Source organism: Chiloscyllium plagiosum, unplaced genomic scaffold (genome assembly GCF_037043375.1).
Source record: "Chiloscyllium plagiosum isolate Xiang-an unplaced genomic scaffold, Cpla_swu_hap1 HiC_scaffold_38, whole genome shotgun sequence".
NCBI lineage: Eukaryota > Metazoa > Chordata > Chondrichthyes > Orectolobiformes > Hemiscylliidae > Chiloscyllium > Chiloscyllium plagiosum.
The window spans coordinates 34,143,343-34,169,041 of record NW_028270176.1 but is presented as its reverse complement, the minus strand read 5'-3'; the positions used below and the strand labels follow the sequence as shown (position 1 = coordinate 34,169,041).

General features: G+C 46.8%; 1 protein-coding gene across 1 annotated transcript in view; it reads left to right on the top strand.

Moving 5' to 3' along the window:
* Positions 1-18,374: 18,374 nt before the first annotated feature.
* Positions 18,375-25,699, top strand: part of LOC148139427 (retroviral integration site protein Fli-1 homolog) — a gene marked incomplete at its 3' end in the record, with an annotated part of 225,756 nt that continues 218,431 nt past the window's right edge. Inside the window, exon 1 of the mRNA XM_087980949.1 lies at positions 18,375-18,546. Coding sequence (XP_087837075.1) covers positions 18,529-18,546 — 18 coding nt within the window. The remainder of the gene's footprint in view (positions 18,547-25,699) is intronic.

Genomic DNA, 25,699 nt, shown 5'->3' with positions numbered 1-25,699 from the left:
TCATCCGATAAATCCCCCTGATTAAGATTTACCAAAAAGTCAAGTTTTCAAAACCAAAACCAGTTGAATCTCCTGTTTGGATCTTCCTGTGTCTTCTTCTTTTTTTCTTTTTAGGGATTATGCAGCACAGGTTACTGATTGATAAAGGTACCTTTAAGAAAGCTATTGCCTGGGCAGTCTCTACATGTGGGTGGCTTGGCAGTTCTCCTCCCAACTGTTCACTTTTCCCCAGATCTGAAACCCCCAAAGCATCAGATTGTGTCATTGGATTTGAAGATTGTCAATGTACTCAATTCAAACTTGATTGGCATTTGGTATTTTTCGGAGTATAATTTAAACTGATTGGCCTAATTTGAATCTGTTTTTGTCTCCAGGCAACCAGCTACACTAACTGCCGGACCACATGTTACATTGTATCTTGTTGCGAACACTTGGTGCTGTCAGATAGTTCTGCTAGCATTTCACTTTCTTAAAGGTACAGTCCACCCACATCTTCATAACAGTGTGTTAAGAGAGAGTGAAAGCTCGCAAGCACATGTCACAGAGTGTGCTGGAAAATTGAAAGATGTAACGTTCTGGCTTAACGTAGATACTAGTTGTTTTCACAGCAGTTTGAATTTAACCAATCAGTTTAAATTAAGCCCCAAGATACTAAAACCCAATCAAATTTGAATGTTATTGTTTTGACAACATCGAACCAATGAGATGATCTGATGGTTGGGGTTTAGCAAGCAGGCATTTTGGACAGTTAGACAGAAAGAGCTGCACCTGCCATTGTCAGACAGACTGCCCGAAAACTCTCCACAAAAGGTACCTTTTCACGTGAAAATTCTAAGCAGCAGAAGACCGAGATGATCCAGGGAGATCTATAAGTTCGACACCGAAGACAACAGCCGCTGACTGGTTTTGAAACTTGAGTTACTGTAAATTTAAAAGGAGCTTTATCGGATCAGTATATTGTTATACTGTTATCGAGAGAAAGGATGCTTCGAGTTGTAAACAGTTGTTGTTTAATGTTTGATATTTTTATAAATAGTGGAATTTGGGACTTAGACAGATTATGAGACAAAGTGAACTTTTCTGTGTGCTTGGTTGAATTACTAGAAGGATTTACCACTGTGCCGTAGCAGATTCTGGGCTTCGATCTGTGATTTCGGCAGGTTTAGACAGATCCGGTCTGAGATTTAAACAGATTTGGGGTAAAAGATCTCAGAGATTTAAAGACTTGCCAATTAGTGTCCTATTACTTTAAATAAAACGTAGAGGAGACAATTAGTTTAACTTTGGTTATTTGTGGTTGGTTAAATTAAAAGTGATATAAATAGCTCTTAAAATTGCTAAATTGCTTTAAATTGCTGAAGGTGATTCCCAAATTTGCCAAGAAAGTTGAGAAAGAAAATAACATATTTTTAGAATTAGCAAAGAGATTAGAATTGGGTTTAACAAAAGAACAGAAGTAAAGCTGAAACTGCAGGGGAGTTACTCAAACACTTAGATGAGTCAGAGAAACAGACAAGTGCAGGAGGGATAGGAAAATGTAAATTACGTTTGAGGGAAATGGAGTTAGAAAATAAACAAAGAGAGAAAGAGGAAAGAGAGAGGGTGAGAGAAAGGGGAAGAGAGGAAAAAGAAAAGGAGAGAAGGTTCATAGCTGAACAAAGAGAGACAGAAGGAAGGGAGAGAGATCGGGAGAAAAGAAAGAGAAATGGACAGAGAGTTTGAATTTGCGACTGAGTTTACAGCTGAGTCAGCAAAGTCAAGTTAACAGGATGGAGATGAAGAGACAAGGTAGTACAAATATGTTAAAACTCTGCCACATTTTGATAAGAAAGATGTTGAAGCCTCCTTTACTTCATTTGAAAAATTGGTCAGGCAGATGGCGTGGTCCGAGGATTTTTGGGTAATGCTAGTTCAGACTAAGCTGGCAGGCAGAGCTGGTGAGGTATTTGCCGCGCTCTCAGATAAGGGGTCAAGAGATGATGAAGAGGTTAAACAGGTTATTTTAAGTGCTTATGAATTGGTACCAAAAGCATATAGACAGCAGTTCAGAAACATAAAAAAGGAACCGGGTCAGACTTATGTTGAGTTCGACAGAATTAAACATTGTCATTTTGATAGAAGGGTGTGGGCCTTAAAAATGGATAAGACCTATGAGGCTCTAAGAGAGGTTATTCTGCTGGAGGAGTTTAAAAACTCACTTCCAGAGATGGTAGGTATTCATGTGGATGAACAGAAAGTTCAGGCAGTGAGAAGAGTAGCAGAGATGGCAGATGAATATACATTGGTGCATAAAGCAAGGTTTGGCTTTCGGCAATAATTTCATCCTGTGAGGGATAGGAAGTAGGAGAAGGGGAGAGCCTACGCTACAAAACCAAGAGTAGAGAGCACTGGTAATTGTTTGCCACAGGTTAAAAAAAGAAGCCCAAGAGGGTGAAAAGGAGGTGAAAGGCCTCAGGTGTTTCAGGTAAAGTGGGACACAGAAAGTCCTGGTGCTGGTGGTTAAAGAAAGGCCCTGTGGGAAAAGATGTGGGAAAAGAAGCTGAGCCAGTGGCATTAGTGAAGGGAGTAAAGGAGACCACAAGGAGAGCCAAGGAGCTGCAGGAAAGTGCACAGTCCAGGTAGGGGCTGGGTATGGAGTTAGTACCTGACCTCACCAAAGAATTCACCTCTGTGGGTAAAGTTTACTCAGGGGGAGAGAAGGACAAGAAGCTATAGTTCTGAGAGATACAGGATCTAACCAGTCACTGATAGTAAGGGATGAGTGAATCTGCACTCTTTCTGATCTGTTACCTGAGATTGTGGTAGTTTGTGGGATAGGTGGGCAGACATTTAGCGTTCCCCTGTGTAAGATCAGGTTGGAGTGCCAACTCAAGACTGGGGAAATTACTGTGGGAGTGATTGACAGATTGTCAGTTTCAGGAATTCAGTTTGTTCTTGGGAATGATTAGGCAGGATCCGCGGTGGGAGTGACACCCCCTTGTTGTGGAAAAGCCCAGGGAAGATCAAGAAACTGAGGAGTTAAAGCAGAAATATCTTGGTATTTTCCCAGATTGTAACAAAATCCCACTACCGTAAGTTACAACACAAAACAAAAACTAAAGAGAAAGATGAAGGAGTTGTGGTTCGGTTTGCGGACACCCTGTTTGATGTAATGGTGCAGGAGAAACCTGAACAGGCAGAGGGTCAGACAGAAGAGTTTACTCCTGAAAGGCTAATGAACTTGCAACAGCAAGACAAGACGACAAAAGATATATATGTGGATGCATACTCCGAAAAGGAGGCAGGGAATATTCTGAAGGACTATTATCTGAAAGATAGAATCCTAAGGTAGAAATAGAGATGACGGCAGGTTGATGCGGAGGATAAATGGGCCAAAGTGCACCAGAGTGTGTTGCCAATAGCATCCAGACAGGAGGTGTTACAGATAGCACATGAACTACCTGTACCCTAGGGGTACGAAAGACTCAGGCTAAGGTACAAAACATTTTTATTGGTCTGAAATGCCCAAGATTGTGCTTAACTTTTGCCAAACATGCCAAATGGTAGGTAAGCCACAGACGGTAATAAAACCAGCCCCTTTGTTGTCAATTCCCACATTTGAAGAACCTTCCACCCGGGTTATAATCGATTGTGTCGGTCCCCTCCCCAGAACTAAAACTGGGAACAATAATGGATGTGTCTCCAGGTTTCCGGAGGCAATTCCGTTATGGAGTATCAAGGCAAAAAGGGTGGTAGAGGAGTTAGTAGCTTTCTTCACACGGTATGGGCTACCCAGAGAGATTCAGTTGGACCAAGGGTCTAAATTTACCACCAGGCTTTTGAGGGAGGTTATGGACACAGCTTAGGTATACAGCCCTTTAAATCCAGTGCGTATCACCCTGAATCCCAGGGAGCTTTAGAAAGGTGGCATCAGACCCTGAAGCCCATGTTGAGAGCGTACTGTCAGGATTACCCGAATGATTGGGATAAAGGTATCCCAATCACATTGTCTGCCATTAGAGATGCCCCAAATGAATCTACTCAGTTTACTCCCTTTGAGTTAATATTCGGACAGGAAGTGAGAGGCCCTTTGAAATTAAAGAGGAATTGACAGGACCAAAGTCGGAGATCTCACACTTAGATTATGTATCACAGGTGAAGGAGAGACTAAAGCTGAACAGCACCTGAAGAGGACACAGCATGAATAAAGCAGAGAGAAATTCAGAAATTCAGACATTTTTCCAAGGGGATGACGTGTTAGTACTGTTACCAGTGATAAGAGGTCACTTCAAAGCCAGGTTTAGTGGTCCCTATCAAATTGGGAAAAAGTTGAATCAGGTGAACTATCTGGTAAAGATGCCAGGTAGAAAAAACTGTATGGGGTATGATGTGAATATTTTGAAACTTTATTATAATAGAGAGAAGGAACTGGAGAAACAGGTGTTACATTATTGCCCTACAGAGTGAGATTTCAAATCCAGATGTTGTGGAGTTCAATGTGACTCACAGTATGTTATCAATGAGGAAGTCCTTGAGGAGTGGGATAGGTTAGTAACTATCTGCCTCAGGAGCAGAGAACCCAGTTGAAAGGCTTGTTGCAACAATATGAGGACAAATGTAGAAATAAGATGGGGAGGACGAATACTGTTGTACATGAGGTAGATGTAGATAAAGCAACAACCCTACAGGCTTAATCCTTTCAAAGCCAGGCAGGTCCAGAGGGAAGTGGATGCAATGCTCAAGAAAGATACCATCGAACCGAGTCAGAGCGAGTGGAGTTCACCGATTGTGTAAGTTCCCAAGCCTGACAGGACTCAATGGTTTTGTGTGGACTATCAGAAGGTCAACACTGTAACAAAATCAGACTCCTCCAAGATTGGAGGACTGTATCGAGAAAATTGGACAAGCCAGTTACATCACCAAGTTGGACTTCCTGCGTGGTTATTGGCAGGTACCTTCATCAGAGAAAGCGGAAGAGGTTTCTGCATTTCTAACCCCAAATGGGCTATATCAGTTCAAAGTGATACACTTTGGAATGAAGAATGCACCAGCCACATTCCAAAGTCTCATGACCAGAGTTGTGGCTGGGTTAATAAACTGTGCAGTCTATCTGGACAATGTAGTGATCTTTAGTAAGTCCTGGAAAGATCACATGGTACAGTTGGCAGAGCTCTTCGAACTGTTACGAGAAGCAAAACTGGTGATAAACTTAAATAAAACTGAATTTGTGAAAGCAGAGGTGATGTTCTTGGGACGTAACATTGGTCATGGAAGATGGACCCCATAGAATGCAAAGATGAAGGCCATCGAGGAATTTCCATGACCAACCTCAAAGAAAGAGGTGCTTCAATTTTTGGGACTAAGTGAATTCTATCGGAAGTTTGTTCAAAGTTCAGCAGTGTAGGGGCTCTGTTAACCGATTTTCTGAAGAAGAACACAAAATTTTGGTGGACCGAACAATGCCAGGTGGCATTTGATCATTTAAAAGCAGTATTGACCACCACCCAGTTTTAGCAACACCAAACATTTTGAAACCCATCAAAGTTGCCATCAATGCTAGTGACATAGGAGCTGGAGCTGTACTCCTACAGGAAGATGATGATGGAATTGAACTGCCAGTTGGTTACTTTTCAAAGAAACTCAACACTGACCAGAGAAAATATTCTACGATCAAAAAAGAACTATTGAGTTCGGTACTAGCCTTACAACATTTTAATTTGTATGTCATGAACAATGGGTCTGAGATGGTGAGGTACATGGATCACAATCTGCTTACATTGGGATGTTTTAGATAAAAGAATATGAGACTATTTTGTTGGAGTCTTATGTTACAGACTTTTAATGAACAAATCGTACATGTTGCGGATCGTAAGAATGTGATAGCAGATGTGTTATCACGGATTTAATGGATAAAGTATAGATAAGATTGAACAGATACCAAAGTTATGTGTGTGTGCAGAAGTTAATATGAACTGGGATTAATGCCTTATGTATTTCATAGTAATGGGGTTGAGAAATAGAAAAAAAGAATCCATCCTTTCATTATGATCGTTCATTTTCTTTTCTTAAGGGGGAGATTTTATGAAGTTCATGACATGCACTGGACCTTTAAGAGAGAGTGAGATCTGGTAACTACCTGTCCTGTCATAGAATGTGCTGGAAAATTGAAAGATGTAACATTTTGGCTTAAATTAGATACTAGTTGTTTTCACAGCAGTTTGAATTTAACCAATCAGTTTAAATTAAGCCCCAAGATACTAAAACCCAATCAAATTTGAATTTTATTGTTTTGACAACATCGAACCAATGAGATGATCCGATAGGTGGGGTTTAGAAAGCAGGCATTTTGGACAGTTAGACAGAAAGAGCTCCACCTGCCATTGTCAGACAGACTGCCCAAAAACTCTCCACAAAAGGTACCTTTTCACGTGAAAATTCTATGCAGCAGAAGACCGAGATGACCCAGGGAGATCTACAAACAGAGGAAGTTCGACACCGAAGACAACAGCCGCTGACTGGTTTTGAAACTTGAGTTACTGTAAATTTAATAGGGGCTTTATCAGATCAGTATATTGTTATAGAGTGGGAGGGAGATAACACACCCTCAAGAGAAAGGAGGCTTAGAGTTGTAAACAGGTCACTTTAATGTTAAAGAATAAAATTGATATTTTTTTGTTAAATAGTGGAATTTGGGTAGTTCTCTGTCACTCATACTTTAACAGATTATAAGGTGAGGTTAACTTGGTTTAATTAGCAGAAGGATTTACTGCTGTGTCGTAACAATAGGGTGAATAGATAAGGTCTTTTCCCTGGGGTAGGGGAGTCTAAAACTAGTGGGCATAGACGTAAGGTGAGAAGGGAAAGATTAAAGGGCACCTGACGGGCAACTTTTTCACCCAGAGGGTGGTGCGTGTATGGAATGAGCTGCCAGAAGAAGTGGTGGAGGCTGCTACAATTACAGCATTTAAGAGGCACCTTAAGAGAATTTGTGACAAATGCTAACAAATAGGAATAGATTAATTTAGGACATCTGGTCAGCATGGATGAGTTGGACTGAAGGGTCTGTTTCCGTGCTGTATGGCTCTCTATGACTCTAGAAAAAGAAATGGGAAGAAGATGAGAAATAAGAGAATAATGAAAAGAGGCAAAGAGTGTTTAAAAACTAAATTAGATTAAAAAGAAACAATAAAGACCAATGGAAAAGGAGATGGAGCTTTTAATAAATAGTTTAGAATCCAAAGAGAGAAGGAAACTAGACAACATGGTTTGATTACAGGTGAACTTGGAGTAAAGGAGGAGAAATTAGGGATTAGGATGATTTTGATTCCAATGAGAGATTTGATCGAACAACGAGTCTACGCAAAGGATGGTGAGGGCCTGGAATGTGCTGCCAGACACAATATCAGCATTCAAGTAGCACCTGGATGAATACATGAATCTGAAGGGAGTAGAGGGACATGGGTCCTGTAGTTTTCGAATGAATGGGCAAAATGTGTAAGTGGACGCTTGGAGGACTGAAGGGCCTGTTCCTGTTCTGTATTGTTCCTTATTCTTTAAACCTAGTGCCTCATGTTACTGAGGATAGAGCTGGAAGGTCTGCATTTCACTTGAGTATGCAACTGGTCAGAAGGAGAGGCCACAGATATTTGGACCTTCATTTTACCGGGTATTTTGACAGGTCCAGCTCTGACCACATCCCTTTGTTTGTCAGAAGAACAATCTGCGGACCATGAAAAGATTAAAAAGGTGATTCATAACATGCATGAGCTTGGCTTTGGAATGTATCAGTTAAAATTCAGGATGACAAGAAAGATGTCCAACCAGAAGTCACCTGGAGAACTTGCAAGAGGAAAAGAAATAATGACTTTGATTATTGAAGTAAGAAAACACAAGGAAAATTCTGATGATGAGAATGAAAACCTAAAACTGCTTTTGGATGAGCATCGAATCGTGAAAGATCAGGATAGCAGCAGTTCTGAGGAATATTTTATCTCACATACGCAGTTACCAGTGCGGAGATGCTCATTTAGGAATTCATAAGGACATTGAACAGTGGAAAACCTATGAATGGAAGAGGTCATATTTGGGAGAATACACAGAAGGATGTCAGCGAAATAAAGACAATGCCAGACCCATAATGAAAGAAACATTGTCATAATACTGAACATCCTGAAGTCGAAAGGTGTGGCACAGGAAAAGCACAACGGATCAGGCAGCATCCGAGGAGCAGGAGAATCGATATTTTGGGCATGATCTCTCTCTCCTTGATGAAGGGCTTATACCCGAAATGTTGATTCTCCTGCTCCTCGGATGCTGTGCTTTTCCAGCGCCACACTTTTCGACTCTGGTCTCCAGCATCTGCAGTCCTCACTTTCTCCTGGACAGACCAAACCCAATTGTTGGAAGTTAAATGGGAGACCAGTTTGGAGGCCTAAACGCTCTTCAGAAAGGGGACGTCTGTGAAGGAAGTAAGCAGTAGAACTGTGGCAGGAGCACAGAGGGAACATGCTTCCCTTGAACACAATAACAAGCAAGAGTTGTCTCAATACAGTCGTGAAAGTTTATCTTTTAAGTATTGACAAAGAGGATCAGACTGCTGGATGTTCTGAGTATTTTATTTCAAAAGGTGAGATACTTCAAGGCAAAGAATTAATCAATAAAGATATTGAGAGACACTGGACCAAGTCAGATCTGATGCTGAGAGCATTACAAAAAGCTCTACTGAAGAGTCATCGAAAAATAAAACATTACCTTGCTCTCTCTCCACAGATACTGCCTGACCAGCCGCGGGCTTCCACAAGTTTTGTTTTCAGTACAGATTCCAGCAACTGCAGTAACTTGCTCCTCCTTCAAATCCAGTTGCTGCCTAATGATATTGTCTGTTTTCCAGAGGGGTTAATGAAGGGACAAACAGAGGTTACAAAACAGGCCCATTATATAAAGTTGGATTGAAGCCTGACTTAATAAATAGTGAGGTCATATCTTTGGGTGATTCACTATTAGCCTCACTAAGGCTGGTGGAACACCCAGTGCAATTCAGAGTAACTGGGGTGCTACAGGAGATGCCAAACACCTGTGCTGCTTCCTGACTGTGTTGTGACTAGATCTCAAGCCCATAGATGTAGCCAGCAGGAAAAGGAATCAATGAAAGATGGAAACGACTTGGAAATCCAGTCATTAGATAAAATTTACCAAAAATAAAATTCAAACTTAAGAAAATGAGGTTTACCTGTTTCGCTTAGCTTCTCCAATAGAAACACAATCAATGGACTCTGAATAGAAATCATAGCACTAAGCAGCCCACACAGTGATTGAATCAGAATCGATATCCAAGTGCTGTACACAAAAGATAAAGTCTTAAAGGAAAAACAGAGACCACCTCAGATACGAGCCAATGAAGAACGGGAGCAGTTTATCGGGTGGTGGTTCTATCTGAGCATTATAATTAAATCTCACGAGGGGCAGTTGAATTTCCAACGTCAGCTTATTTAATTATTAAGAGGTCATGGGCTAAAACATTGAAATGTGTATTGCTTATGGTGACATAACAAAGTGGTCAAACAATGTCAGATATGCCAAGCATGTCAGGTAGTGAGGAAAACCAAATGCTCAATTAATCTTGTGCCTTCAATTCCAATACTAAATTTTAAAGAACTGCTTAGCAGAAGGATTGTGCATTAGGCATCAGCGCTTAATTGTGAAAATGGGAACACGGAGTTAGTTCAATTTTATTCAAGACCGAAATTACGTGAAGAAATACAATCAGATCAAGGTTACAGTTTCACGTCACAGATATTCAAGGAAATAATTGAATCAATTGAATAAATCATTGGCTCAGGAATATAACAATTTACAGCCATTTATCATTCGCAATCTCAAGGAGAATTTGGAAAAGGGCATCAAACTTTAGAAACAGAAACACAGAAAATAGGCACAGGAGTAGGCCATTCGGCCCTTCAAGCCTGTAGCACCATTTAATATGATCGTGGCTGATTATGTAATCTCAGTATCCGCTTCTCGCTTTCTCCCCATTCCCCTTGATCCCTTTATCTGCAAGGGCCACATCCAGCTCCCTCTTGAATATATCCAATGAATATCCCTACAGTTTCTTGTGGGAGAGAATTCCACAGATTCCCAACTCTCTGAGTGAAGAAATTCTTCCTCATCTCAGTGCTGAATGGCTTACCCTTAAGTCATAGAATGTGACCCATAGTTCTGGACTTCCCCGACATCAGGAACATTCTTCCCGCATCTATCCTGTCCAGTCTCATCAGGATTTTATGTTTCTAAGAGATTCCCCCTCATTCTACTAAATTCCAGTGAGTACAAGCCCAGTTGATCCAGTCTTTCTTCATATGTCAGTCCTGCCATCCCGGGAATCAGGCAGGTGAACCATCACTGGATTCCCTCAATAACAAGAATGTCCTTCCTCAGACTCAGAGACCAAAACTGCAGACAATACTCCAGATGTGGCCTCACCAAGGCCCTGTACAACTGCAACAAGACATCCTTAGTTCGATACTCCAATCCTCTCACTATAAAGGCCAGCATGTCATTAGCTTTCCTCACTGCCTGCTGCACTGTATACTAACTTTCAGCGAATGTTCCACCATGACACCGAGGTCTTGTTACACCTCACCTTTTCCTAAACTGCCACCATTCAGACAATAATCTGCCTTCCTGTTTTAGTGGCCAAAGTGGATAACCTCACATTTATCCATAATATTGTTGTGGTTCTGTTCGCCGAGCTGGGAATTTGTGTTGCAGACGTTTCGTCCCCTGTCTAGGTGACATCCTCAGTGCTTGGGAGCCTCCTGTGAAGCGCTTCTGTGATCTTTCCTCCGGCATTTATAGTGGTTTGTCTCTGCCGCTTCCGGTTGTCAGTTCCAGCTGTCCGCTGCAGTGGTCGGTATATTGGGTCCAGGTCGATGTGTTTGTTGATAGACCTGGACCCAATATACCAGCTACTGCAGAAAGCAGCAGCAGCAGCAGAAGCGCTTCACAGGAGGCTCCCAAGCACTGAGGATGTCACCCAGACAGGGGACGAAACGTCTGCAACACAAATTCCCAGCTCGGCGAACAGAACCACAATAACGAGCACACGAGCTACAAATCTTCTCACAAACTTTGAATATCCACATTATATTGCATTTGCCAAAGTATTTGAACACTCATCCAGTCTGTCCAAGTCACCCTGCAGCCTCTTAGCATCATTTGAAGACCATGATGAGAGCTAATTGCCAAGAAAATCCAAATGTTTGGAAAAAAAGGAATATCCCTCGTTACTATTTTGCATTAGGGATACTCCGAATGAGTCCAGATGCTTCCATCCTTCTCAGTTGATGAGCAGGTGAGCAGACAACTTAATCAATAAAAGAAAAGTTCAGAAACCAAAGCTCAAAGATTATGCTTCCTAAGGAGCAGAGGTAGACCATTCAGCCCCTCAAGCCTGCTTTCCCATTCATTAAGATCGTGACTGATCTTTTCATGGACTCAGCTCCACTCATCTGCCTTCTCACTATAACCCTTAGTTCCTTTCAGCTTATGTTTCAGATGCTGAGGGGCAACTTTATAGTGGTTTATAAAATCATGAGGGGCATGGACAGAGTGAGTGTTCAAGGTCTTTTCCTCAGGGTGGGGGAGTCCAAAACTAGAGGGCATAGGTTTAAGGTGAAAGACTTAAAAGAGACCTAAGGAGCAACTTTTTCACCCAGAGGGTGGTGTGTGTATGGAATGAGCTGCCAGAGGAAGTGGTGGATTCTGGTACAATTGCAACATTTAAAAGGCATCTGGATGGAGACATGAATAGGAAGGGTTTGGAGGGATATGGGCCGGGTGCTGGAAAATGGGACTAAATTAATTTAGAGTATCTGGTTGGCATGGATGAGTTGGACTGAAGGTTCTGTTTCCATGCTTACAGCTTTATAACTAACACTAGTGAATCATGGAAGGAATATTCACCACTTTATAGACTTAGAATCTCAGAATTCTTACTGTGTGAAAGCAGACTATTAGGCTCATCAAGTCCACAGTCACGTGCTGAAGAGCATCCCATCCAGATCCATCCCTTTACCCCACCCCGTGGCTAATCCACCTGACCAGCACGTCTCTGGACTGTGGAGGGAAATCGGAGCATCTGGGTGGGGTCCCACGTAGATAATGTCCAAATTCCACACAGCTAGTCACCCAAGGGTGGAACTGAACCTGGGTCCTTAGCAATTTGAGGCAATAGTACTAACCACTGAACCATCAAGGTGTCCTTACTTATTGCTATATTTGTTATTTGATACTCTCCCTCTCCCATCAAATTTTATCTTACTCTGTTTCTCTCGATCATTGCCTCTCTAACACTTAGGTAGATGTTCTATAGGTTGCACTATGCTCCGTCTGCTGGCTTGTTCACATACAAAAGATCTTTGACTTAATCCAATTCCATGTCATAAATTGTAGCATCTGCTGAGGGAAAGATAATTATGTTATTCTGAAATTCTCCTTTTGTTTGTCTGATAACTGTTAACATACCCCTGACTCTGTCACAAAGTATCTTAATGGCCATTAACAAAACAAAATTGCAGCAACTGGTCCTCATGATGTAATGGTAGTGTCCCTACCTTTCAGCCAGAAGGTGTTTTGCGGTTGTTCTCTCTGAACTCTCTTATATTCTGTGCTATACTGTCTCTCTCTCTCTCTCTTTGAGACCTTGTCCTCTACATTTCTATTTCTTTCTGACTTTGCTGTTAATCACCAGCATGTCCCTCTTTCACTGTGTTGCTCAGTCTCTCTGAGCTCTCTGTTTTTCTCTTTATCGCTGATATTTCTGTTACAGACGCCCTGATCTCCATCGCACTGTATTAATCTGCCTCTCTCTTCCTCTCACTCTCTCTCACTGTCTGTATCTCGGGTCTCTCTCTCTCTCTCGGCTCTTTTCACTCTGTCTTTCTCTCTCATTCTGTGTGCTACTCTCTTTCTCTCTGATCTCCCTCTTTCTGTATTCTTTCTCTCCCTCCCCACAGTTCTCTCTCTGCACTATGTGCTGTCTTGTCTTTTCTAAGAGCTTGCTGCAAGATTCCCTTGCTCAGCTTCCTATAACTGTCCATCACTCTCTGTCCTTTCTCAGCTTTCCCTGTGCTAGTCACTTCCTCCTTGAGATCACTTTTTCCTCTCTCTCTCTCTCTCTCTCTCTATGGTCACTTTCTTTCTGTTTTATTTATCTTGTTCTCTATGTTTTCTGTTAGTTTGACTCTCCGATCTCATTGTCAGTTTGTCCCTCTATCTCGCTCTCTCTGTTACCCTCCATGAATCTCTTCCCTGTTATCTACTCTATCTTTATGTCTTTGAGTTGCTCTGTCACCCTCTCTGTTCTTTTCTGTTACCCATCTCTCCTTCTGTGACTCACTCCATATCTCTCTCCCTCTCTGTTACCCATCTCTCTCTTAGTCTCGCTGTAATAAACTCTGTATCTCCCTCCCTCTGTTACCCATTCTTCCTGAAACAAACTCTGTATCTTGTGCACTCCACCTGTGTTACTCTCTCACTCCCTCTTTCTCTCTCTCTTTTACCCACACACTCTTTCTGTTACAAGCTCTGTAACTCTCTCTTAGCCACACTCACTCTCTGTTACCCTCTCACTACCTCTATATTACCCTCCCTGTATCACTCACCTACACACACACACTCTCTATTACCCTCTCTGTATCTCTATATTACTCTCTCTGTATCACTCACCTACACACACACACTCTCTATTACCCTCTCTGTATCTCTATATTACTCTCTCTGTATCACTCACCTACACACACACTCTCTCTATTACCCTCTCTGCATCTCTCTCCTACCCACACACTGTCTATTCACACCATTACCCTCCCTGCCTCTCTTAACCATTCTCTCCCTCCCTCATACACACACTCTCTCTCCCTTACGCACAGTCTCTCCCATTTACCCACTCTCTCTATTGTCCACACTCTCTTACTCAATCCCTCTCTCACTTACCTACACTCTCTATATTGCCTACTCTCCCGTAGCCATTCTCTCTCTCCCTCTCTCATTTACCTACAATCTCGCTTCATTACCCACTCACACTCCCTTAACCACTCTCTCTCCCATGTCCACACTGTCTCTCCCTTGCCCACTCTCTCCATTTCCCACACTGTTTCTCCCTTATCGACTCTCTCCCTCCATTACCAACATGCGCTCTTATCCACTCTCTACCTCTCTTACTCACGCTCTATCTCTATTACACAATCTCCATCTCTATTACCCCCTTTCTATTTCTATTACCCACTCTCTATCATCCCCTTTCTATTTCTATTACCCACTCTCTATCCCTATTACCCACTGACTATCTCCATTATCCACTCTCTATCTCCATTAGACACTGTCTATCTCTATTACCCACTCTCTATCTCCATTACCCACTCCCTATCTCCATTACGCACTCCCTATCTCTGTTACCCACTCTCTATCTCTATTACCCATTCTCTATCTCTGTTACCCACTCTCGATCTCTATTACCGAATGCCTATCTCTATTACCGACTCTCTATCTCCATTAGACACTCTCTATTTCTATTAACCACTCTCTATCTCTATTACCCACTCTCTATCTCCATTAGACACTCTCTATTTCTATTAAACACTCTCTATCTCCATTACCCACTCTCCAACTCAATAATCCATTCTCTATCACCATTACCCACTCTCTATCTCCATTACCCACTCTCTATCTCTGTTACCCAATCTCTATCTCCACTACCCGCTCTCTATCTCTGTTACCCACTCTCTATCTCCACTACCCACTCTCTATCTCTATTAGCCACTCTGTATATCTATTATGCAGTCTCTATCTCAATTACCCACTCTCTACCTCCATTGCCCACTCTCTATATCCATTACCCACTAACTATCTCTGTTACCCACTCTCTATCTCCACTACGCACTCTCTATCTCCACTACCCACTCTCTATCTCTATTACCCACTCTGTCTCTCTATTATGCAGTCTCTATCTCAATTACACAATCTCTATCTCCATTACCCACTCTCTATCTCCATCACCCATTCTCTATCTCCATCACCCACTCTCTATCTCTATTACCCACTGTCTATCTCCACTACCCACTCTCGATCTCCACTACACACTCTCTATCTCTATTACCCACTCTGTACATCTATTATGCAGTCTCTACCTCCATTACCCACTCTCTACCTCCATTAACCACTCTCTATCTCCATTACCCACTCTCTATCTCCATCACCCACTCTCTATCTCCATCACCCACTCTCTATCTCCATTACCCACTCTCTATCTCCACTACACATTCTCTATCTTCATGACCCACTTTCTATCTCCACTACCAACTCTCTATCTCCACTACCCACTCTCTAACTCCACTACCCACTCTCTATCTATATTACCCACTCTGTATATCTATTATGCAGTCTCTATCTCCATCACCCACTCTCTATCTCTATTACCCACTCTCTATCTCCATTACCCACTCTCTATCTCTTGTTACCCATTCTCTATCTTCACTACCCACTCTCTATCTCTGTTACCCACTTTCTATATCCATTACCCACTCTCTATCTCCAGTACCCACTAACTATCTCTATTACCCTCTCTGTCTCTCTATTATGCACTCTCTATCTCAATTACACACTCTCTATCTCCATCACCCACTCTCTATCTCTATTACCCACTCTCTATCTCCATTACCCACTCTCTATCTCCATTACCCACTCTCTATCTCCACCACCCACTCTCTATCTCGATTAGCCACTCTGTCTCTCTATTACCGACTCTCTATCTCCATTACCCACTCTCTACCTCCATTGCCCACTCTCTATATCCATTACCCACTAACTATCTCTGTTACCCACTCTCTATCTCCACTACGCACTCTCTATCTCCACTACCCACTCTCTATCTCTATTACCCACTCTGTCTCTCTATTATGCAGTCTCTATCTCAATTACACAATCTCTATCTCCATTACCCACTCTCTATCTCCATCACCCATTCTCTATCTCCATCACCCACTCTCTATCTCTATTACCCACTCTCTATCTCCACTACCCACTCTCGATCTCCACTACACACTCTCTATCTCTATTACCCACTCTGTACATCTATTATGCAGTCTCTACCTCCACTACCCACTCTCTACCTCCATTAACCACTCTCTATCTCCATTACCCACTCTCTATCTCCATCACCCACTCTCTATCTCCATCACCCACTCTCTATCTCCATTACCCACTCTCTATCTCCACTACACATTCTCTATCTTCATGACCCACTCTCTATCTCCACTACCCACTCTCTATCTCCACTACCCACTCTCTATCTCCACTACCCACTCTCTATCTATATTACCCACTCTGTATATCTATTATGCAGTCTCTATCTCCATCACCCACTCTCTATCTCTATTACCCATTCTCTATCTCCATTACCCACTCTCTATCTCTTGTTACCCATTCTCTATCTTCACTACCCACTCTCTATCTCTGTTACCCACTTTCTATCTCCATTACCCACTCTATCTCCAGTACCCACTAACTATCTCTATTACCCTCTCTGTCTCTCTATTATGCACTCTCTATCTCAATTACACACTCTCTATCTCCATCACCCACTCTCTATCTCTATTACCCACTCTCTATCTCCATTACCCACTCTCTATCTCCATTACCCACTCTCTATCTCCATTACCCACTATCTCGATTACCCACTCTGTCTCTCTATTACCGACTCTCTATCTCCATTATCCACTCTCTATCTCCATTACCCACTCTCTATCTCCACTACCCACTCTCTATCTCTAATTAGCCCCTTTCTATCTCCAATACGTACACTCAATCTATATTACCCACTCTCTATCTCCACTACCCACTCTCATCTGCATTACCCACTCTCTATCTCCATTACCCACTGTCTGCCTCCATTACCCACTCTCTATCACCATCACCCACTCTCTATCTCCATCACCCACTCTCTATCTCCATCACCCACTCTCTATCTCCATCACCCACTCTCTATCTCCATCACCCACTCTCGATCTCCATTACCCACTCTCGATCTCCACTACACACTCTCTATCTTCATGACCCACTCTCTATCTCCACTACTCACTCTCTATTACCATTACCCACTCTCTATCTCTATTATCCACTCACAATCTCCATTACCCACTATCTATCTCCATCACCCACTCTCTATCTCTATTACCCACTCTCTATCTCCATTACCCACTCTCTATCTCCATTACCCACTCACTATCTCCATTACCCACTCACTATTTCCATTACCCACTCTCTATCTCCATTATGCACTCTCTATCTCTATTACCCACTCTCTATCTCCATTACCCACTCTCTATCTCTATTTCCCACTCTCTGTCTCCAATACCCACTCTCTATCTCCACTATCCACTCTCATCTCCATTACCCATTCTCTATCTCCATTTCCCACTCTCTATCTCCATCACCCACTCTCTATCTCCATCACCCACTCTCTATCTCCATTTCCCACTCTCTATCTCCATTACCCACTCACTATCTCCCTGACCCAATCCCAATTTCTATTACCCACTCTCTATCTCTATTGCCTACTCTCAATCTCTGTTACTCAATCTTTATCTCTCTGAACCACTCTCTACCTCCGTTAGCCACTCTCTGCTGCTATTACCCATTCTCCATCTCCCTTCACAACTCTCTTTCTCTATTATCCACTTTCTAACTCTATTATCCACTCTCTCATTATTACACATTCTCTATCTCCATTACGCACTCTCTATCACCATTACCCTCTCTATTTCTCTTACCCACACTGTCTCACCGTCTCTCACTCTCTATCTATATTATCCACTCTATCGCTATTATCCATTCTCCAAGTTTATTACGCACTCTCTTTTAACCTCTCTCTCTCCCCCTTATCCACACACTTTGTTCCCTTCTCCCTTATGCACTCTCCCCCGCTCTTTTGCATTCCTCTCTCCCTCGCTCTCACTCTCCAACGCACTCTCCCTCTCTCAATTACCCTCTCACTCACTCCCTGTCTCACACACGCAAACTCACTCTCTGTCTGCCTCTCCCTCTCTCCCCCTCACACATACTCGCTCTCTCTCCCCTCCAGCTCTCCCTCTCGCAGACACGTACACCCTCCCTCCCTCATGCACACTCTCTACCTCTCTTTGTCTCCCTCCGTCTTGCCTCCTCTCTCTCTCTCTCTTGCACACACACACTCTCTCTCTCTCTCTCTCATCCTCTGAGCTTGTGTTAGTTTGCTGTCAACCCTGAGCGTGTGCTGCCTGAGTGCAGCACTCAGCCCGAGCTCCGCCAATAGCAGGAGACCTTACACTGCATGCTGACTTCACTTCCCAAGTTTAGAACACACAGTTTTTTTCTCATCCGGTAGCGTTAAAAAAAAAACCCTACCGACCCCAGCGAGCGACAGGAGCGGCCCGTGAGTGAGAGAGAGAGAGCCGGAGAGAGGGACAGGGAGACAAGGAGATACCTGGTGCCTCCTGGAGCGGGGCGCTGGACATAATGGACTGCACCATCAAGGTAACACACACACAGGAGACAGCTCAGAGGCTGCTGCAGCCCGGAGCTGACAGGGGAAACGAAGCCACCCACAGCAGCTTTCATGTCAAACTCAACAGAGCGCGCCTTCTCTCTCTCTCTCTCTCTCCCCACTCTTTCCTTCCAGTGAAACTCTCTTCCTTCCCGTTAGCGGTTCGAAGTTTGCAATTTAACAACCAGAGAGAGAGAGATAAACCCCAGTGTCCGGCGGACGCACACTCTCTCAACTCTCAAATGCACATATTGCAAACAGAAAAACCACTGAAGAGGCTGTTGTCTTCGTCAGGAGCTTCTCTCCATCTCTGGGGAAGACACCTCCCATCTCTCAGTCCTGAGGAGAGAATTTTGTCAGGATCAAATCCGCGGTCCATGCAGAATTTACGAATTGCGATCTGATTTTTTAAGCGGTTTGGGGTGTGACCCATTGGAGTTGGAGAGATTTTGTTTTTGCAAAATCTAAAGAACTCTAGGGCGGTTTCCTCTCTCGTTCTTTCTATCTCTCTCGAACACACACACACACTCACTCTTTCTCTCTCTCTCCTTCCCCACATCTCACCTGTGCCTCCCCACGCCCTCAAACACACACCTTATCCAGTCATGGACAGTGAGAACAGACCCTTCGGCCCAACCCGTCCATGCCGACCCAGATATCCCAATGCAATCTAGTCCCATCTGCCAGCACTTGGCTCACATCCCTCTGAACCGTCCCAATCCAGGTCCCAATCTAGATGGTTTCGGAGTGGAGCTCTGCCGTGGGTGAAGAGGGGAGAGTGGGGGAATTATGTAAAAGTGACCAGTCGGTGTGAACATTGGCGATGACCATTCCTTCAGGAGCTGGAGAGCTGGAGGTAGAGCGGAGGGAAGTGTCCGGAGAGAGGGACAGGGAGACCAGGAGAGGTATTCTATCTCCCCCCCCCCCGCCCAACGTCAGTTCAAGGATGGTGCGCGTTTATTTAAAGCGAAATTGACATTAAACTCAAAAGCAAATTTCATCAGGTGCCTTATCTCAATCGAGGAGGCTTCCGGCCACAAAACTCATGTTTCCTGCTCTAATTTCCTGAGGCTGTGTAGCAAAGCGAGGTTGGGGGGTGAAGAGAGTGAGAGAGAGAGAGAGCGAGCATTTTGTTGCAAGAGCAGTTAGGAGTTTTGGGGGGGGGGGGGGGGGTGTGAGTGACGGCTGGGAAAAAAAAGGGGAACTAACCCCCAGCTCAGCCCAGCTACCTCTCCCGAGCCAGACGCACAAACTGAAACCATCCCCAAGAGAAGCGACTTGGGCCAGGTCTGCAGAGCGGGCGGAGCGAGCTCTGGAGGAGTTCAGTTATTTTGCAGATCTGTATGTGCGTGCGAGAAACCGCAAAACAGCTCCGAGCTCGCTGCAAAATAACTGCGATGACCCGACCTCTCTCTCTCTCTCTCTCTGCAAAATCAGCAAGCAGTCGCTGGCAAAAAAAAACTTCTGCTTTTTGTATTCACACCAAGTGACTGGGGAGTGCAGCTGTCTCCCCATCACAGATCAGGGCGGGAGGGAGGACTCCAGAATACTACAGGGGAGGGGGAACTGAGAGGGGGTAGAGGGAGAGGGGAGCGAGAGAGAGGGAAAAGTGAGAGGGGAGAGAGAGGGAGAGAGGAAGAGAGTGGGGAGAAAGGGAGATGGGGAGAGGGTGGGGAGAAAGGGAGATGGGGAGAGGGTGGGGAGAAAGGGAGATGGGGAGAGAGAGGGAGAGGGGGAGACAGAGAGGGAGAGGATGGGGAGACAGTGCAGAACGCTGCTCTCCTGGGCTCCAGGGGAACTGACTGAGATTAACAGTGCAGTACAGGGGAACGCAACCCTGATTCTGAAATTTACACACACACACACTCACAGATATACACACACAGATACACACACGCACAGATATACACACACTCACAGATATATACACACAGATACACACACGCACAGATATACACACACTCACAGATATATACACACAGATACACACACGCACAGATATACACACACTCACAGATATATACACACACTCGGACACACAGATATACATACACATTCGGACACGCACATAAAGATACATTCTGACACGCGCGCGCACACAGTCACACGCACACACAGACACACACAGACAAACTCACACACAGACACACTCTCACGTGCACACAGTCACACACACAGACACACGCGCACACAGTCACACACACACACACTCACACGCGCACACAGTCACACACACAGAGACACACGCACACACAGTCACACTCGCGCGCACACAGTCACACACGCACACACAGTCACACAGTCACACACACAGACACACACAGACCCCCGCACACACAGTCTCTCACACACACACAGACCCACGCACACACAGTCACACACACAGACCCACGCACACACAGTCACACAGTCACACACACAGTCACATACACAGACCCCCGCACACACAGTCTCACACACACACACACAGACCCACGCACACACAGACCCACGCACACACAGTCACACACACAGACCCACGCACACACAGTCACACTCGCGCGCACACAGTCACACACACAGACCCACGCACACACGGTCACACTCGCGGTCTCATGGCGAAGGGAACAGGCAGTGCGACTAACCGAGTACAGCACTGCCCAGTGCGCAAACCCGACCCCGGTGTGCCACGGAGCACCCGCAGCTTGGCCAAGCTGGCAGCAATTTACCCAGGCTCCGGGAGCGGGCTGGGGCCGGGGGATCCGCTGGTGACAAAAACATTCCCCGGAGCCGAGCCCTAAAGCACAGGGCAACAGACACCAGGGCGGGACCCCCAAACATCTCCAAAGGCACAACAGGAACAAGGGAGGGGAAAGCCCCAACTCACCCTCAACCACTCCCAGGGCAGGGGCTGGGTAAAGCTCCCTCTACACTCTCCCCCATCAACCACTCTCAGGGCAGGGGCTGAGTAAAGCTCCCTCTACACTGTCCCCCATCAACCACTCCCAGGGCAGGGGCTGAGTAAAGCTCCCTCTACACTCTCCCCCATCAACCACTCCCAGGGCAGGGGCTGGGTAAAGCTCTCTCTACACTGTCCCCCATCAACCACTCCCAGAGCAGGGGCTGGGTAAAGCTCCCTCCACACTGTCCCCCATCAACCACTCCCAGGGCAGGGGCTGAGTAAAGCTCCCTATACACTCTCCCCCATCAACCACTCCCAGGGCAGGGGCTGGGTAAAGCTCCCTCTACACTCTCCCCCATCAACCAGACCCAGGGCAGGGGCTGGGTAAAGCTCCCTCTACACTCTCCCCCATCAACCACTCCCAGGGCAGGGGCTGGGTAAAGCTTCCTCTACACTCTCCCCCATCAACCACTCCCAGGGCAGGGCTGGGTAAAGCTCCCTCTACACTGTCCCCCCATCAACCACTCCCAGGGCAGGGGCTGGGTAAAGCTCCCTCTACACTCTCCCCCAACAACCACTCCCAGGGCAGGGGCTGGGTAAAGCTCCCTCTACACTCTCCCCCATCAACCACTCCCAGGGCAGGGGCTGGGTAAAGCTCCCTCTACACTCTCCCCCATTAACCACTCCCAGGGCAGGGGCTGGGTAAAGCTCCCTCTACCCTGTCCCCCATCAACCACTCCCAGGGCAGGGGCTGGGTAAAGCTCCTTCTACACTGTCCCACAACAACCACTCCCAGGGTAGGGGCTGAGTAAAGCTCCCTCTACACTGTCCCCCAACAAGCACTCCCAGGGCATGGGCTGAGTGAAGCTCACTCTACACTGTCCCCCATCAACCACTCCCAGGGCATGGGCTGAGTAAAGCTCACACTACACTGTCCCCCATCAACCACTCCCAGGGCATGAGCTGAGTAAAGCTCCCTCCACACTGTCCCCCATCAACCACTCCCAGGGCAGGGGCTGGGTAAAGCTCCCTCTACACTCTCCCCCATCAACCACTCCCAGGGCAGGGGCTGAGTAAAGCTCCCTCTACACTCTCCCCCATCAACCACTCCCAGGGCAGGGGCTGGGTAAAGCTCCCTCTACACACTCCCCCATCAACCACTCCCAGGGCAGGGGCTGGGTAAAGCTCCCTCTACCCTGTCCCCCATCAACCACTCCCAGGGCAGGGGCTGGGTAAAGCTCCTTCTACACTGTCCCACAACAACCACTCCCAGGGTAGGGGCTGAGTAAAGCTCCCTCTACACTGTCCCCCAACAAGCACTCCCAGGGCATGGGCTGAGTGAAGCTCACTCTACACTGTCCCCCATCAACCACTCCCAGGGCATGGGCTGAGTAAAGCTCGCTCTACACTGTCCCCCATCAACCACTCCCAGGGCAGGGGCTGAGTAAAGCTCGCTCTACACTGTCCCCGATCAACCACTCCCAGGGCATGGGCTGAGTAAAGCTCACACTACACTGTCCCCCATCAACCACTCCCAGGGCATGAGCTGAGTAAAGCTCCCTCCACACTGTCCCCCATCAACCACTCCCAGGGCAGGGGCTGAGTAAAGCTCCCTCTACACTGTCCCCCATCAACCACTCCCAGGGCAGGGGCTGAGTAAAGCTCCCTCTACACTGTCCCCCCATCAACCACTCCCAGGGCAGGGGCTGAGTAAAGCTCCCTCTACACAGCCCCTCCCCATTAAACACTCCCAGGGACACGGACAGCACGGGGTTGGACACAGAGTAAAGCTCACTCTACACTGTCCCCCCATCAACCACTCCCAGGGCATGAGCTGAGTAAAGCTCACACTACACTGTCCCCCATCAACCACTCCCAGGGCATGAGCTGAGTAAAGCTCCCTCCACACTCTCCCCCATCAACCACTCCCAGGGCAGGGGCTGGGTAAAGCTCCCTCTACACTCTCCCCCATCAACCACTCCCAGGGCAGGGGCTGAGTAAAGCTCGCTCTACACTGTCCCCGATCAACCACTCCCAGGGCATGGGCTGAGTAAAGCTCACACTACACTGTCCCCCATCAACCACTCCCAGGGCATGAGCTGAGTAAAGCTCGCTCTACACTGTCCCCCATCAACCACTCCCAGGGCAGGGGCTGAGTAAAGCTCGCTCTACACTGTCCCCGATCAACCACTCCCAGGGCATGGGCTGAGTAAAGCTCACACTACACTGTCCCCCATCAACCACTCCCAGGGCATGAGCTGAGTAAAGCTCCCTCCACACTGTCCCCCATCAACCACTCCCAGGGCAGGGGCTGAGTAAAGCTCCCTCTACACTGTCCCCCATCAACCACTCCCAGGGCAGGGGCTGAGTAAAGCTCCCTCTACACTGTCCCCCCATCAACCACTCCCAGGGCAGGGGCTGAGTAAAGCTCCCTCTACACAGCCCCTCCCCATTAAACACTCCCAGGGACACGGACAGCACGGGGTTGGACACAGAGTAAAGCTCACTCTACACTGTCCCCCCATCAACCACTCCCAGGGCAGGGGCTGAGTAAAGCTCCCTCTACACTGTCCCCACATCAAACACACCCAGGGACAGGGACAGCACGGGGCTCGATACAGAGTAAAGCTCCCTCTACACTGTCCCCTCAACAAACACTCCCAGGGACAGGGACAGCACGGGGTTAGATACAGAGTAATGCTCCCTCTACACTGTCCCCCATCAAACACTCCCAGGGACAGGGACAGGGACAGCACGGGGTTAGATACAGAGTAAAGCTCCCTCTACACTGTCCCCCATCAAACACTCCCAGGACAGGGACAGCACGGGGTTAGATACAGAGTAAAGCTCACTCTACACTGTCCCCCATCAAACACTCCCAGGACAAGGACAGCACGGGGTTAGATTCAGAGTAAAGCTCCCTCTACACTGTCCCCCCATCAAACCTTCCCAGGGACAGGGACAGCACGGGGTTAGATACAGAGTAAAGCTCCCTCTACACTGTCCCCCATCAAACACTCCCAGGGACAGGGACAGCACGGGGTTAGATACAGAGTAAAGCTCCCTCTACACTGTCCCCCATCAAACACTCCCAGGGACAGGGACAGCACAGGGTTAGATACAGAGTAAAGCTTCCTCTACACTGTCCCTCCATCAAACACTCCCAGGGACAGGGACAGCACGGGGTTAGATACAGAGTAAAGCTCCGTCTGCATTGTGGAAGCGAGCCCGATTCGTTTTTCTGCAGGATTCTGAACCTGTCATATTCGGCTCCTGATAATAATGACATGAATAAGGGTTCCTTTCTTAACACCTGCACCCGCCCCAGCCACCCCCCCCCCTCCCCTCCATGGGCCCCACTCCCCCCAGTCACCCCCCCCCCACAGCCCCCCTGTCACCTCCACCGCCCCCACTCCACCCAACATCCCCCACTTCCCCCCCAGTCACCCCCACTCCTCCCCCATAGCCCCCCAGTCACCTCCACAGCCCCCACTCCCCCTCAGTCACCCCACTTCCCCCCACAGCCCCCACTCTCCCCCACTCCCCCATCACCCCCACAGCCCCGATACCCCCCGTCACCCGACACACACACCCCTACCCCCACAGCCCCCACCCCCAGTCCTCCCCACAGCCCGCCCACACACCTAGTCACCCCCACAGCCCCCAGTCACCGTCATACCCCCCCACTCCAACCCAGTCACTCCCACAGCCCCCACCCCACCCCACAGCCCTCACTCATCTTCCAGTCATCCCCACAACCCCCATTCACCCCCGCAGCCCCCCACTCACCCCCACTCCCACTCACCCCCACTTCCCCCCTCCCCAGCCCTGATACCCACAGAGTGGGACCAAGTGAAACACCCCGGAGCAAGTGAAACAGATTGAGTCGGGGTTTGGGGTCTGGGTGGGGACAGAGATTTAACAGAAGCGGCTCGTCTCGGGGTGAAAATGTGGCTCAACGCAGCTCCAGTGCACAGGCGGATTTGGGCAGCTCTTCAGACAACAGAGACAGTGTCAACCCCACCCTGCCTGTTAGCTGTCGACTAGCTCCCAGCACAACCATCGCCATGCTGGGATTCTAACTGCACCTTCTGTCTGCTCTAGCGAGATTACTGGCGGCTAACCACCTCCTCGCCAACCTGGCTGTGACCCTCAGCTCCTTGGAATCGGCTCTGGGGCTCTACACCCCAACCGTTAACTTCAGTCTGAGTCAGAGAGAGAGAGAGAGAGAGAGACGTACGCAGGTTGTTGGTGGAGCTGAG